This window comes from Rhinichthys klamathensis, unplaced genomic scaffold (genome assembly GCF_029890125.1).
Source record: "Rhinichthys klamathensis goyatoka isolate OS25496 unplaced genomic scaffold, OSU_Roscu_1.1 h1tg000069l_1, whole genome shotgun sequence".
Taxonomy (NCBI): domain Eukaryota; kingdom Metazoa; phylum Chordata; class Actinopteri; order Cypriniformes; family Leuciscidae; genus Rhinichthys; species Rhinichthys klamathensis.
The window spans coordinates 848,122-864,332 of NW_026606612.1; the positions used below are offsets into that span (position 1 = coordinate 848,122).

Below are 16,211 nucleotides of genomic sequence, written 5' to 3' on the forward strand. Positions count from 1 at the left end.
GCTTTCGAGGAATTACCTTTCACAAGCAAGACTGAACGTTTGTTTTTGGTTGTATTTTGTCATGATTTAATTAGTAATAGTATTCAGAGGATACATTTAAAAATACTACTGTTATTGTGTCACGAAATGTAGTTTAAATAGTTTTTCAGTCGACAATGTAGTTGTTTAAAGCTCAAATATGTGGTTTGTTTATAAAGATAGCGCCTATTTAAAAATTTGATCTGAAGTTTTCGGAGTTGTAAGATGCGCTCAGCGCTCGTCTACCCCGCCTGGAACAGCCGTCCCTCGGCCAGTGTTTTTTAAGTTTTGCCGCAGACTCGGATGTCTGTAGTCTAGTGGTTAAACATGAGATATAATTCGTCTTGTGTATATCTAACGGGCGATCTTTGGTCTCATTAATCTATAAATGGTTCCCTGGTAAATCGTTTTGGCTGAGGGCAAAGTGAAGTTTCATAACTTTATATTTAGGCTATTTTAACGTTGTATCCTGCTGTATGTTTGACTGAAGCTACTTCTGTTATACTGATCAATAAAACTGAAATTTAACAAAAAGAGTTAAATATTAAAGTCACTATTTAACTTATTTTTTATTGTGTATATTCTGTAATTGATATTTCTTATTCTATTGCTATTATTATAGTATTATTAATAAACTATGCTATTATCAATATTTTTTTGATTGTATTATTGTACTTATGATATTATATAATTATACTAATCATTACTATTTTATTTGCTGTATACTATTTGTTTATTTTATTGACTAAACTATTTACTATTACTTCTCACTTTATGTTATATTTACTATTTGCATTGCACTGTAGTTGTACCAAAACGTATTATTATAAAGGATCCATCAGTTATCTTTGTTACTGCTAAAATCTGGTCAATCACAGAAAATGCTTTTTCCACAATAAGAAAACTTAAATTATATCTCAGTATGGGGGTCTTCACCATTCTTATCCAAGAATAAAAAGCCAGATACATGACAAGCCTGAGCTTAATTGACCATTCTTTATAAAAAAAATAAAATATTTTTCAAGTCTAACTATCGAGATTTTAAATAACTAGAGATGGAACTTTTTGTACACCACATACAAACCACTGAAATCGGTTGATAAAAGTAAAAACAGTTTGTTTTTATCCAGAAAAAACGCAGCTCCCCGTTTACTTACATTTGTTCACAGCGCAGTCTTGCCCTCCGCAAAATGGCGGACCCGTTGACGTATCGCAGCAACGTTCCAAAGCGGCCAATAGGGCGTCTATGTATTTATTATGTCTATGTCACCTCCTGCATAAAACCGATTTTCTGTTGCCTGTGAAGTGTGAAAACCAATCAAAAGACAGCTTCATATGTGTGCAACCAATGGGAACACTCGAATTGGAACTTCCTGTGTGTTTGCCCCTCCTTCTTAAGTGTCAACAATGGCAGCCGAGGGAGATTTTCTGATGCGCTACCGGGCAGTGTCAAATAAACTGAAAAAGTAAGATTTATATTACTAATAAAATATTATTTTCAATGTTATCCTTAGTAGAAAATCAATGTTGTATACAATATTGAGCGTGACCAAAGAATGTCATGACAGCACTACACAACCCACACTAGCACGTTGCTAACTAACTTAAAAGAGATACGAAATTAAATAAGCCCATTAATGTACGATTTTATGTATAAACAGCTGATGATCACATCTTTTAGGTGTTAATTTTCACGCCAGCTTCTTCGCATAACGAACAATTCTTCCTGCAGAGTGGCTAGTCGGATGTCCAGCCTATCAATTTAATCTTATTTTGTGGCGTTTTAATATTTCGCTCTTCTCCTTCAAATCACAGACGTTTTCTACGGAAGCCTAATGTTGCTGAAGCAAGTGAACAGTTTGGTGAGTACTGTATCAGAAGACTGCTCAGATCGTGTAGCATTGCTAGTCACTGTTTATCATTGTATGACATCTTTCCTCAGGTCAGCTGGCCAAAGAGCTGAAACAACAGGACTGTCCTCAGTATGCTGCCTTCTGTAATCTCGCCATGGCCCGGTAAATGATCTACAATAAATTAAATATCAAAGAATACACATGGATAAAATAACAATAGTAAAATGATTTAAATGAATCACAATGTTGATTTAACTAAAAAAAAAAAACGAATACATCTAACAGTACAGTACTATAGATTTCCAAATAATATTTGACACAATTAATCTAATTTTTATTGTCTAAATTGGGTCTTTATACATAATTTTTTTTTTGTTGCTGTTTTTGTTTTTTTAAATTGTAGAATTGGGGTCCCTCGCATGAGGCTGATCATATTTGGGGTCCTTGGTGGCTAAAAGATCGAAAGCTCTTGCTCTAGTCTAGAGAACATGCTAAAATGTGTGTTTCTGTCTTCATAGCTGTGAGCAGACTCTGTTCAATGCTCCAGGAGAAGCCCTGGCTCTGACTGATGCAGCCCGACTCTTTCTGGCCTCGGAACAGGAAACTAAAGCGCTGATGGCTCCCGGTTTCGATGAGAATATGCAGGCAGCAATGAACTGCTATAGTTTTGCCATTAAGGTATTTATCTCAATCAAATGTATTACTAGTTACTCAAACTCATTGAGATAAGCATATATAAACAAAGGTTATTCAATTGCGGAAAGTTGGGCTCAGATTTGAATATGCAGTTTTAAATAGAATCAAAAATAATAATTTACATTGAAAGTGTCTTTTTATGTTTTCAATAAATAAAACAATGTTGCTCCTGCTTAGCTTAGCCTGGCATAGTTTTATTTTACTGTCGTTGAGGTACTATTATAGCTTTTGTTTTATTAAAAAAAAAAACAAATCTTTTAATATCATGTCTATAGTTTTTCTACATTTTTATTTCAGTTTTGATTATTTTAGTACATCAAAGTGAAACTAAATTTAAATGTTTCCTTGGCAACTAGCTGAAATAAAACAAGGTGGCGTTTACATGACAACGGTTTCAACTAAAAATGAAAAACATTTTATGCATTTTGGCTGTTCATTTACATGACAACGGCGTTTTGGGGGCCTGAAAACACAAACTATTGAAAATGGGTTTCAAAGTGCATTTTTTTGAAAAGATACCGTTATCGTCTCTGTGTAAACTACACACAAAAACGAGAAAATGTGAAAACGTCATGCTCATGCGTATTACGTGTTCAGTCTATAGGCGCAGAGTGTTTCTTTACAAAGTGACATCGCCAACTACTGGCCTGTCAGCAGAATACAGTGATTTTAGTTGTTTTGGCGGAGCCGTGTGAACTGGGATCGTTTTGATAACGTTGACGTCTGTAAAACGCAAAGGAAAACCGTTTCCGTTTTTAGTACAATTTTGTCGTGTAAACGTACTCAGGTTTTTTTACAGTTTATTTTGTTTCAGTTAACATGTATTTTATTTCAAGGGTGAACAGCTAAACCACTATAAAGCAAAGCAACATTTGTTATTACAGTGATAGGTCACCCCAAAATGAAACGGTTTCAGCTAATTTTCGCTTGCTGCTAGCTGCTATTTCACATGTTTCATGTTAAAATGCTCTTAAAAATAGATTTGAAGAGTACTGCTGGACCAATATAGTAAAAAGCCTAAAATCTTCCAATCACATGCAGATTTTGTGTTTATTTAGATGTTATACTGCAAATATGTACTTATATATTGTTTAGGTCTATATTGAGATGAATCAGCCTGTTATGGCGGCCAGTCTCTCACTGGAGCTTGGCAATGCTCTGAAGGTGAGACATTAATCATTGTAATTCATGGGGAGGCTTTCTCTTAATAAATGAATTTAAAACGCATATTGACCTTCTTCCACAGTGCCTCGGCATGATGTGGTCCTGTTTATATATTTGTGTGTAGGAGATGAATAGACCGGGGGAGGCGATAGTTCATTTCCAGAGAGCCGCAGAACTGCAGATTCAGACTCCAATTGAAGCCCTGCTATCACTGTGGGAAATGGCCTCCTGCAAAATACTGACCCGTGAGTTCAAAGAGAGGAGCGCTTTCCTGATTCATTTCATGCGTTGAGTGTCAGATGTGGTTCTGTGGTTGTCAGAGCAGTGATGTGATGTTTGATCGGCAGGTGATTATGATGGTGCTCTTGCTGTGCTCTCAGAGATGCAGCACATGTGTCAGGAGAGAGGACTACAGCTCCCCGGCACCAACACCCCTGTCGGTATGAATATAATGCACTTTCACTACATTCAATAAATACAATCAATCTTAGTTTTGAAATCTAGCTGTGTGAGGTAAGCCTGTTAAGACAATTGATTCATCATCTAATCGGGGTTATTCGATCTAATCGCAATAATGAGATAACCGCAATCATTTTGCAGTTTAAATTTCAATCACATTTTGCCAAAAAATTAAAAAAAAACACTGTTTTAAATGATTTGTATTATTATATTATACACAATTCAGAGTAAAAACATAACGTATTAGGCTTATACTGTAAGTCACATGACCTAATCAGAATTAAAGTGCCCCTATTATGCTATTTTAAAGGTTTCTAGTGTTGTTTTGGAGGTCTACTACAATAGGTTCACATGCATCCAAGGTCAAAAAACGCTTTCATTTTCTCAAATTATCCATTGCACATCATCACCTCATTTCTCAAAGAGTCTGAAAATGGTTTGTTTGATGATTCAGTCTCTCTAAACCCCTTCTTTCCGCCAGCTACTCTGCTCCGATTGGTCAGATGGGCCAGTCTGTTGTGATTGGTCTACCGCTTACAGCGTATGACGGAAATGAAACGCCACTTACCATATCTGAAATTCAGCTCCGGATTCTTCCTTAGCACTGGCGTCGGTTTTTCCGTATCAATTCCAGCACGAGTCCTCATCCATTTGAAATGAATGCAAAGTGGATTCGCAGCGCTAAAAACAGCGTCTTCTCGACATGTCGACACCATGAACCATACTCTTCCAGTCTCAGCTACAACTAAAGTGTCTGAGGGTCAAAGTAGATGTCATTTGCAGGCAGCCAATGAATACCATAGACAGGCATTATGCAAATTTGTTATGTCGGTAACAGGAAGTGAGATGGAATTGCTGACCATGCGTTTCAGCAGTTCGGATTCTATTCTTTCTTTTAGGAGACAATAACTTTATTTGTCATGCACTTTAATTTTAAAACTTTTCAGACCTTTTTAACTTCACAAACACTGCATGAAAGGTAATATTCAAAAATATTTGAAAAATTCGAAATGATAGCACATATTCATGATCATGACAGGCCTAGTATCAGGTTTGGTGGCCAAATTTTAGGGACTTTCAGCAGATTTGCTGTTTATTTGGGTTTTCTGATCACATATTTATAACCAGCAGTCATATTATGTTTTGTGACTAATATTCATGCTTGTCAAGAATCTGTTTTACTGAGTCAGCAGTCCTTTTAATTTTGTGTGGACATCAGCTAATAATAATGGCAAGGAAATGAAATTTGCTGTAAATACTAAATGTAATTCATTCTTCAGTTGTGTTTGTCTTAATTCCAGGTGCATTTATGGATATCATAGCAAAGTGTGAAATCTCCAGGGTATTGCTGTTAATGCTGCTTGAGGTAAAGTAAATATTTTAAATAAGCTCACCTCACACTTTGGACAAAATATTAATAAACCAGACCTATACCATTAGTGGGTTTATTTACTATCCCAATAAGCATACTATATAATATGTTTGTGTGTGTGTTTTAGCCTCCCCCTCAAAAGCTGCTACCCGAACACGCTCAGACACTAGAGCGATACGCCTGGGAATCCTTTGACTCACATAGTCAGGGTAAAACTTTCTAAATAATAGAGAACCAGGTACAGTGTTTTATTTGGTTGCTATTCTGTATAAACTGTTGTCACTGTCTGTCCTCTAGTGAACTTCCTTCCAGAAAATGTGTTCCTTCTCCTACAGTCAGTTGTGGTATGTATTTAAAATCGATTTATGTAAAATTAGGTTGTTAAAACATACAGTGTCCAACACTCTGAGACCACATTTAATCTGCATTCAAAATCTGGATGCAAGTTTTCAGATTGTGAAATATGTAAAACAAAGTAGTGGTATGGCATTAAATAAGGAATAAATATACTTACTACATATGCAACATATACTACCATTCAAAAGTTTTGTGTCAGGAATTTTTTTTTAAAGGAATAGTTTTATTCGGTACCAATTCAGCATATTAGAATGATTTCTGAAGGATCATGTGACACTGAAGACTGGAGTAATGATGCTGAAAATTAGGCTTTGCCATCACAGGAACATGTTACATTTTAAAATAGAGAACATTTCTAATAATATTTCACAATATTACTGTTTGTTCTGTATTTTTGACCAAATAAATGCATCTTTTACTGGCCTGTTTACAGATGGCATGTCAGGAAAAGGATACAGAATCTCTCAAAGCTCTTCAGACAGAACTATGGTAAGCTTTCTGTATTTCCCACCTCATACTAGGCATTTATCCATATTATATTTAAGCCTTTGCAATTAGATAACCATTTTGAATCACCTTGCTCTTGTCTCACAACAGGCCTCTCCTTTCGGCAGAACAGAATCATCTCCTCCACTTAGTGGTCCAGGAGCGAATTACACCCTCCGGTCAGGGCATATGATTCGGCGCCATACACCCCCACAAAACACTTCTTATTGGAACATTCCTATGCCAGTGCCTGGTGCATTTTGCATGAGGACTGTAGAAGGTCACTGGACCTAGTAGAACTGTACAATCACATGTGAGAAATTTATCATTTCTCAATTGACATCAGGTTTCAATGTCTCTTATACAAACATGCTTCTTATCCTCCATTTTCAGATAATGGTATGATATTGTGTTTAAAAAAAAATGCTTAAAGTTGTAAAATATTGATGTTGTAAATAATAAGAATTAAAAGAAAGAATCTTCTGGCAAGGTTTTTATTTGTGTGATTTACTAAAATTAATGTCCTCCCTGGTTTACACTGTTTGGCTTTGCAATGAAAAAATAAAATCCAATCTGCAAAATAAAAAATACTTCTATAACTGACTGAAACCAAGCAAAGCAGAAACTGGATAACTCAGACAAGGAACTTCTTCCTTGAGAGGATATTGAATAATTACTCCCATAAAAATAGTACATTTTGACATTTTTAAAAAAGAAAAGCATTCTTAAAGTTCTTTTGGAATATTCTGTGCTCTAGAATTAGAATCATACAGGGTGATCATCTGACCACGTGAACAATCATTCATCATGCAAATCAAAATACTTGGCATAGCAACAGGACCCATGATGTCATTATCAAGAAAACCACACAGAAATAGTTCAGGAAATATGATGGCAGAGTGTTTGTACAATCAAATTACAAAAAGTCTACGTGACCAAGTGAATGATCACAAACTGAGCAGCACCATAATGTATAGCAGTAACAAAGATTTGACCCTTATCTTGACCTACAGTAGAGACTATCCTGTGCTATTGCCATCAACAACATAAATTGAAAGAAAATATGAAATTAAATAAACATGTTTAAGACAAAGCTAGTTCTTAAAGTGCGAATGGTGTTTAAAACTACTTTTATAACGTTTTTCTGTATGTACTTTATATGTACAACTTAGTTTTTTTCTTTATACATATTATAAATACATTTTGTACAATTCATTCTTGTATATACTGTATTTACTTCATCTTTACCGTCTTTACACACTAACCCCTGCAATAAAGTTTGTTCAGACCCTCTAACAGCCCTCAGTGCTTTGTGGAAGTAGGAAGATGACCAATCAAACCAATCTATAGCATTACTCAAAATAAAAATGCCGAGTCAAGGCTTTCACCTATTTTAAACTTGCTCAAACGTTTAAATGAACTGCTGATGCTATGATTCTACATTTCCATCATAGGCCTGTATTCAGGAAAACTCATTCATTTTCAGGTACTGCACCTACACTTTGAAGTAGTACAATTAGTCAAAGTCCACATTAAAGTTAGCATGACAAAAGAAAGGAATATCCGAGGCTGTACATTAGCACTGAGAGCGAGGGCTAAAGTTTAATCCACTCTCTTGCGCAGGACGATGTACATAATTCCCGTGAAGAGGGTCAGCAGCCATCCAAACCAGGCCATGATGTAGGACCAGCCATACCAGCCGTCCTTCTCACCTCTGTGGAAGTGATCGGTGTAGACTGACAGAGCCACCATTATGCAGAAACCTAGAGGTGCAAGAGAAACATATAAATGTGTGTGTTTTTTTATACATGTACAAACTTTGAGACAACAATCCACACTAGTGGTCAATATTCGGCATTTGTTTTAAATATCAGCATTGGCCGGTAAGTTTGTCTGTTTGTCCGATAAGTGTCAGAAGCGAACTGTTATTTTGACAGTGCTGGGACTTTTATTTTGAACTTATTCTCTATCTTTATTCCTTTACTGTCTTTGTTTAACAGTTTTGTCTAAACAAATTGGCAGAATATTAGACAGAACTGTTAAAGAAAGAAAGCAAACAGTATATACATAAAGTATTATAGCGTTTACCTTTCTATTAGTCATAGAAAGTATAATTTAGTCATCTACAAGTATAATTCTTGTTTTTTTTTTTACAGATTTAGTTTTTTTTTCAATTTAAATTTTTTGCATATTGATATATTTTCCAATTATTTCTAATTTAGTAAATACTTAAAATAAATATAAATTGTATTGCAGCAACTGTTATACATGTGTTGTTTAAATTAAAGTGAGATATATAAAATATATCCTCTTTATACCCTACTCTCTAAGATGTCAGCATCAGCCATCAAAAAATCCATATTGGTCAATCACTTATAAACACACAAACACATCTCAATGACGCCTCAATTTAACCTCAGATTTCAACCTGATTTCACAGGAAAATGTAACTATGTTATGAGGTGGCGATTTTGTATGAATTCGTACAATTCTTAGAAAAAAGTAAGCATGAAGGTCCAGCCTAACTCCACCCCTAAATATACCCGTCACTCGGGCGTAAAGAGATTTTACGAAAAATTGTTACGAATTGCCATGAGATTGTGTTGCAGATTTTCAGAAGCAGGGACTTACATGAGATGAGCTGTACAACTCCGGAGATGGTGAACCGCTTTCCTTTACCCAGAGTAAAGAGTTGGAATATGAATACGCACAGAGAGAACACAGCAAACAGGCAGGACAGCACTGCAAACGCCTGAACCGCCTGCAGATAGTCTAGAAGGAGGGATAGAAGGGACGTCACGTGAGTGTCCCAGTCTGAACACTCTTAAAAATCAAGGTTTTTTATTGGAATCATGGCTCCATGAAGAAAATTAACCATCCAGGAACTTCTCCGTTGCACAAAATGTACTTTATATTGGTAAAAGAGTTCTTTAGATGATTAAAATGTTTTTCACACAAAAAAAAAGGCTCGTTGAAAGAAACCCAAAATGGTCATTCTATGGAAATGACGCAAACTCCCTTTTTGAACCTTTATTTTTAAAAGTGTAAAAGAGGGGCCACCAGCGAAAATACACAGATGCCTAAAAAATACCTACTGCTAAAATTATTTGTCTTACCTTTCCTGTATGAGGTCGGTATATCCATGTACACCCAGACATCATCATTGTTCTCCATCACCCATCTGCCCCACAGGTCTGTGTAAAGGGTCCTTGTGAACCACCATGCCTGGGAAAACAAAATAAAAAACTACCATTGGCTACAAGCAAATAACAATATAGTTAACAATTGAAAAGGATTGACTACTACAGTGACAATACAAACACTTACAATGCACACATATTTACATTTCATTACATATCCACATAAAAGAGGAATACTATTAACTTACATCATCTATAGTTGCCCAAAAGAGGAAGAATATTGTAGTCAGATGAAGCAAACAGATTCCAGCCAGGGCCTTCAACATATTCAGAGGATGAGAGGAGGAAACAGGGTGGAACAATATCCCTCTGAAAGGGAGGGAAATATTATAAGACATGACATCTTGTGTTTAAGAAATACTCCACATCGAAAGGTCCTGTGCGATTTAGCATCTATCTTATGATGACTGAATGAGAATAGCCACGTTTTGAAATGAAAAAGTTGTAAGAATGTATGCCAAGTGTTTAACTGTGTCCTATGCACTGGTGTTGAATGGAAGAGGGGTTTGATGACATCTTTTCAAAATGAATATATGCTGTTCATTCACACAGTACTATTACTTGTGTGCTAATAATAATTAAAGCCATGTGTGTTTGCATTTAAGTAAGGTAGAATGTCCCAATATGCTGATAACAAGCAGCCGTGGCCTATGACATCACTACATTAAAGCTGCATGATCCAAAGCGACAGATAGCCATTGTTTTGTTATTATAGGGTTACCTCTCCTTTTGGGATACTAGCTTTGTTTCCACCAAGATTACATGCACACATCTCCAACGACTGTAGACTACAATAGATGTCATAAGTAGAAGGTTTTCTTAAATCTTAAATATGAACTGAGATGTCATGTGATGCATGCTGTTCAGACAAACAACAAGAAAGTTACGATAAAATATTGTGTTAAATCACATTAAATTATAAACTATAACAGTTCAGAGCAGACCTCATGCCAATGCATTCATTTTACACACGTCAAAATAACGTCAATGCGATCAACAATGCATAACAATCTGTTATTTATTGTCACATGCTAGCAAATCTACAATAGCCTACATACATTAGACGAATGTACAATAGAATCCTGATTGTTCCTGATGCGAAAGCTCCCGCGAATTACAGATGTGCGACAGAGAATGAATTCGTGTAACGTCATACTTTCGGATGCAGCTTCATCCGAATTCTAAATAATCTAAACAGATTTCCCTTTGTGTTAATGTCGATTCTAATTCTCAGATGCCTAATTGCCTTCATAAATACTAACTTAACAACCTCAATTCTACAGCCACGGCACAGATAATAAAACGTTACCTTGGGTATTTTAAGCTCTCAATTTATTTCTTGCTTTTCTTAGCCTATATCTGATGACCCACCATCCGAGGATCCGCACTTCCCCGCACCTCGTCCGCTGTCTCGCCCCCCTCCCGCACTCTTTTGCTGCATAGAGGACCCCACCCATCCCAAGGACTTACTTTTAAGTCCTTACGTATCCCACCTCCAGATTGCGAAATCCTAGAACTGTATTGTCGCTCACGGGAAATTCATGCACGATGTGTAGTAATAGACACACAAACGTTAGTTTCTCTGAGTGTCAAAACAGCCACCAAAATATTTTATTCAAATGCCGAGCAGCTCAATGTTTAGACGCCTCCTTAAAAGCACTGGAAATTGCACTTTTGCCGCATGCTCAATAATTCTTTGCAAGAGTTTGCGCGGTCGTCATCCTATTACCTAAAGCTGTGATGTGCTATAGCTACAGCGATCTATCCGCATGCCGCAGCATCCTAACTCAGCTCTTCTGGAGATGCACGGTGACCGCAGACTCCACACTCGCCCGGTGTTGCACACATAACTGCAAGGTTGAAAGGGATTCATTGCACGGGCCAAAGCCAAACGCAGCACATGGCTACCCAACAATAGGGCGAACCAAGCGCCAGTCAAAACCCATCTCTCCAATCATGATAAAGTAGCGCAGGCAGAAAGTGATGCGCAGGTACTTTGCAGAGGTTGATGACTCATCTAAAGTAGGTTTGGAGCGACACCTACTGCGGATTGAACGGAGAGACCAGGGCTAGTTGTCACTGTTTTTTCTCCGTGCGTTGTCCATTTTCTTTCCAACATTTTTTTTTTGTTTGTGAATTTTTTTTTTGTGTGTGAATTTTTTCCAACTTTTTGTGTGAAAATTAATCATAATGGTTATATGTTCGTATTGTTCATATATAGGCTAAATGCCGCGTCGAGTGTTTTTATAAAAAACTATTATATTTATATTTCTAAATTATATTTATATTTACATTTATAAATATTTATAATTGCAAATGTAAAAAAAAATAGAAAAAACAAATCGTCTATATTTCATGAATTATGCTGTGTTTAATGGTTTTATCACGTCATCTCTAACACTTGTTTAGCTTCAAACATTTTCAGAAAGAAAAAGAGGAGAGTCATTAATAACTCTGATCGTACCACATAAACAACCGTTGAATACAGGTGAAACTCGAAAAATTAGAATATCGTGCAAAAGGTCATTTATTTCAGTAATTCAACTTAAAATGTGAAACTAATATATTATAAAGACTCATTACAGGCAAAGTGAGATATTTCAAGCCTTTATTTGTTATAATTTTGATGATTACAGCTTATGAAAACCCCAAATTCAAAATTAGAATATTGTGAAAACATTTTCATGGCTGCAGTGCTCGAATTGAATCAAGTCTTATGGTGGCATTTAATCAAGTCTTGTGGGGGCATTTTCGAATTGAATCAAGTCTTATGAGGGCATTTACCCCCCATAAAAAAAATGTCACCATAATTTTTTGTCACCATGGGGGGTTGTTTAGTTGGGTAGTCTCGCAATATACAATTTATACAAAATATACAATAAATTTGATCATAATATGCATATATACTTTTTATTAAAAACGGTTGATAAAGAATAATATATATATATATGCCTATATATATATATATATATATATATATAGCTATAGACCCAAAATGGCAATATGGCAAATAATATACCAGGGCACTACATAAGGCCCTTGAAGCATGTGACTTCAAAATACATTAAAATGTCTCAAAAACCGTAGAAAATAATCAGATGGCTTCCAGACTCACTGGATGGTATCACTGTCAGATTCAACAGTGGCACAGGAATAATTATTTCATAATGTTTCAGAAAGCAGTGATAAAGGAGCAGTCAGTAACTTCAAAAGGATATCTATCTTCAAAACTTTTTTTTTACTTAAACAGTAGCAAAAGGATGGAAAAATACTATCAGGCTGTAATGATACTGTTTAACTTTACTCAAAGAGTGCAGGACAACTGGGCAAACAGGATACAGTATTTGGAATAGTTCATAGGCATGTTCAGGAGATTCTCAAAAGTTTTTCAGCATCATTACTCCAGTCTTCAGTGTCACATCATGATCCTTCAGAAATCATTACGATGTCAATAACAGAAATCAATATGATGATTTGATGATCAACAAACATTTATGATTATGTTGGAAACAGTTCATATTTGTGTGGAAACCGTCATACATTTTATTTTTCAGGATTCTTTGATGAAGAGAAAGTTCAAAAGAACAGCAATTATTTGAAATAGAATCTTTTGTTTCATTATAAATGTCTTTACTGTAATTTTTGATCACATTTAATGCAACCTCACTGAATAAAAGTATTAATTTCTTTCCCAACATTTTTTTAAAATATATTCTTACTAACCGCAAGCTTTTGAATGGTATAAGTAGTTTAGGCCTATAATGCTACAAAAAGTGTCTATTTCTATTTCAGATAAATGTAGTTCTTTTGAACTTTCTATTCATCAAAGTAAAAAAAAAGGTAGGCCTACGTGTTTTCAACATTGATGATAATCATAATATATCCGGGTCCCTAATACCTTATGGGGTACCCCCCCTCCCCCCTCAATTCGAGTAAGCCATAATCAAAATTATAACAAATAAAGGCTTGAAATATCTCACTTTGCATTTAATGAGTCTATATAATATATTAGTTTAACCTTTTAAGTTGAATTACTGTATTACCTGTAGGCTGCAGTTCTCCATATTAGAAAATTGTTTAATGCCATTTAGACAATTAGCTTCAGCTGTGGTTCAGCGTAGGCTACAGCTCAAAGGCGTCGGTTCCCAGCGCAACACTTTTAATTAGTAGTTCTCAGGCTCGAGAGTTACCATATTTTACAAGCTATAGCTCGCAGGCTGTTTGTGCGAGCATAAGATGAGTTAAACCTCAAAATTGATGAAAAGTAATTGTATCACTAAGAGCGGGAGATTCAACTATCCGAAATGAATGCGTGCGGTCATCTTTCAATACTTTGCATCTTATTATTCGATTTTCAGCCTGTTTTTTGTAACGAATTTGCCAAGAGGGACGTGCCTAATGGCCACGACGAGATTTCAGGTGGCGATTTCTTCAAGTGTTGGCTAAACTCAAAACAGCGAAGAAGTGTGAAATCTGTTGGAGACGGAGGACTGAATCCATTAAAACAGACACGACAAATTAAACCGCAGTTTGAATGCGACGACCTGGTCTTTAAAGTTTTTCTAAAGCAAGCCGATGTCGTCAATCTCCGAATTCGTGGACGTAAGTGTAAACAGAATATCCTCTAACTTAGCCTACTGTTAATTTCACTTAAACCACTAAATTGCAAGTGATTTTTGTGTCAGCGAATAATAATTTATGGAAATTTAGAACGTATTTTATCTCTAGCCATTAATAATAAACTAATCTAGGCCAGCCAACATTAGTCAGCGACTTCAGATATCATACGAAATTTTCAGAGAATGTCTTTTTCGGGCGCTGTTAAGGAAGTTGAAATGATTCGCTAATTGCACTAAAATGCATAGGCCGCAGCTACTTTTTAGTAGGCTACAATTAGTGTTTTTTTTTCTTTGTTTTTTAAATCCCACTCCTAGTGCCTCATTAGAGATCTCCACTGATTTGAGTAAACTGTTTTTAAAACATTTTATACATAAAGTTGAGTGTATTGTCTAATATACAACATTCAACATTTTTATACTCTAGAATCGGCTTTTTATCGGAGCTCTTTCCCTTTTTCAACCTGTCACCATCACAGCTCTGATATTGTTTATGGGTGTTTCTGCAACTATGGGCACTTTTAAGTCCCAGCAGTGACATTTTTTTGTTCAAATTTGTCATTTGATGTTTCATAAATATATCCACAGTGCCATTACACACCTTGACAAAAAATATAATTACTGATTAATGTGATTAAATATAATATTATGAAGCATTTATAGCTCAAAACACCATTTTTGTTAATGTCCCACACCTGTGATCTCAATGTTGAGATACATAAAATAAGCTAATTTAATTACAATTTGACATTATTTCAAATGGAATTGTTTAATATACAGATTCATTTACAGCACCTTAAAATTCTTTGTATTATTTACTGATCATTTTTATGATTTTTTTTTAACTAAATGTTAAAAAAACCCACACTTTTGAGTCCTCACCGCAACAATGAAAAAAAACTTTTATGAAGTTTTATCGAACCCAAACAAGTCTAGTTTCTATGGAAACAGAAATTATCACTTGAGCACATTGCTGACAGACTGGGCCACCACACTACCTCACTCACAAGATACCAAAAAAATAAGGTAAACATCATCTTTTCTGCTCTAGTATTTGTGCGTCCTTACCATTCAGCTTAATAATTGTGTATTTTGAGCTACATTTTAAAAATAAATGTATATTACTGTTGAATTCTTGTATATTAAGATGCTAAGAGTCAAAACTAATGTGGTAGGCCTTTCTAGCTGCCAATTAGCTAAAATATTAGCAAAAATGTCATTTCCGCAACATGTCTTTACCGCAGCAAATTTAGGTGTTGCGGTAGAGACAAATTTAAGGTTTACTGTATATTAAATTACTAATATTCCTTATATTATTATTATTACTGAAGCATATATTAGAATATTTATAAACATGAATCATCAACTTTAGGAGACAATATTTTTGAAGCAGTTAAAAGAAAGTGTTAATTAAAAGAGTTATTTACTGCAAAACTGCTACTATCTTTTACACATGCAATACCTTTTGTTTTCTGTAGCATGCTTTTGTTTTTTTTGTTTTTTTTGTTTTTTTTTACAGTAGCCTGTTTTTGATTTCGTGGCAGTTTAACATTGTGTCCTTACCGACACAAGATGTCATTACCGCAGCACTGCTCTATTTTCATTTTTTTCACATTTTCATTTGCAAAAATTTTTTACTCTTAAGCTGAGATGATTAACACATTCAAATTGCAACATCTGTCATAAAAAGTTAGATATGTCATCTTGTGTGTATGGAAACAATTGACATCTAAGGTTACTGTACATTTTTTACATGGCATTGAAAAAAAACATGAAATTCCCTATTTTGTATATTATTTTATTATATCAGTATTTACAAAACTGTATCAAATTTGAAAAAGCTATTTAAATATATAATTTTATAGAAATTACTAAAGAAAAATGTATAAAATGAACATTATTGTAAAGTTGCGGTAAGGACACTTTTTAAGAAGATGACCCGAAAAACATAAAAAATAAACGTTCAAGATTAAAATCTTAACGACTACAT

The 16,211-nt window shown here is 35.0% G+C and overlaps 2 protein-coding genes across 4 annotated transcripts; one reads left to right on the forward strand and one right to left on the reverse strand.

The window, feature by feature from the left end:
- The first annotated feature begins 1,379 nt into the window (after positions 1-1,379).
- Positions 1,380-6,736, forward strand: f8a (coagulation factor VIII associated). Its single transcript, XM_056250487.1, has 12 exons — positions 1,380-1,484; positions 1,834-1,880; positions 1,961-2,033; positions 2,390-2,549; positions 3,663-3,731; positions 3,856-3,976; positions 4,079-4,171; positions 5,492-5,556; positions 5,690-5,771; positions 5,860-5,906; positions 6,353-6,408; positions 6,517-6,736. Exons 1-12 carry the CDS (start codon positions 1,426-1,428, stop codon positions 6,596-6,598), a joined length of 954 nt encoding a protein of 317 aa, XP_056106462.1. The 5' UTR covers positions 1,380-1,425; the 3' UTR covers positions 6,599-6,736.
- Positions 6,737-7,975: 1,239 nt separating this feature from the next.
- On the reverse strand, positions 7,976-11,472 carry emp1 (epithelial membrane protein 1). Of its 3 annotated transcripts, none has more exons than XM_056250427.1 (5): positions 11,335-11,472; positions 9,794-9,914; positions 9,522-9,630; positions 9,037-9,177; positions 7,976-8,168 (listed from the first exon to the last, which is right to left on the reverse strand). In XM_056250427.1, exons 2-5 carry the CDS (start codon positions 9,869-9,871, stop codon positions 8,008-8,010), a joined length of 489 nt encoding a protein of 162 aa, XP_056106402.1. In that variant the 5' UTR covers positions 9,872-9,914; positions 11,335-11,472; the 3' UTR covers positions 7,976-8,007. The 3 variants fall into 3 exon arrangements, with proteins under 3 accessions (XP_056106402.1, XP_056106403.1, XP_056106401.1); XM_056250428.1 differs by lacking the exon at positions 11,335-11,472 and adding an exon at positions 11,076-11,110; XM_056250426.1 differs by lacking the exon at positions 11,335-11,472 and adding an exon at positions 10,915-10,952.
- Between the last annotated feature and the right edge of the window lie 4,739 nt (positions 11,473-16,211).

Coding starts and splice junctions, on each gene's coding strand:
- f8a (XM_056250487.1), top strand. CDS start 1,426: ATGGCAGCCGAGGGAGATTTTCTGATGCGCTACCGGGCAGTGTCAAAT. Junction 2,550..3,662: donor GCTATAGTTTTGCCATTAAG/GTATTTATCTCA, acceptor TATATTGTTTAG/GTCTATATTGAGATGAATCA. Junction 4,172..5,491: donor CGGCACCAACACCCCTGTCG/GTATGAATATAA, acceptor TCTTAATTCCAG/GTGCATTTATGGATATCATA.
- emp1 (XM_056250427.1), bottom strand. CDS start 9,871: ATGTTGAAGGCCCTGGCTGGAATCTGTTTGCTTCATCTGACTACAATA. Junction 9,631..9,793: donor TTTGGGCAACTATAGATGAT/GTAAGTTAATAG, acceptor TTGTTTTCCCAG/GCATGGTGGTTCACAAGGAC. Junction 9,178..9,521: donor ACCGACCTCATACAGGAAAG/GTAAGACAAATA, acceptor CCCTCCTTCTAG/ACTATCTGCAGGCGGTTCAG.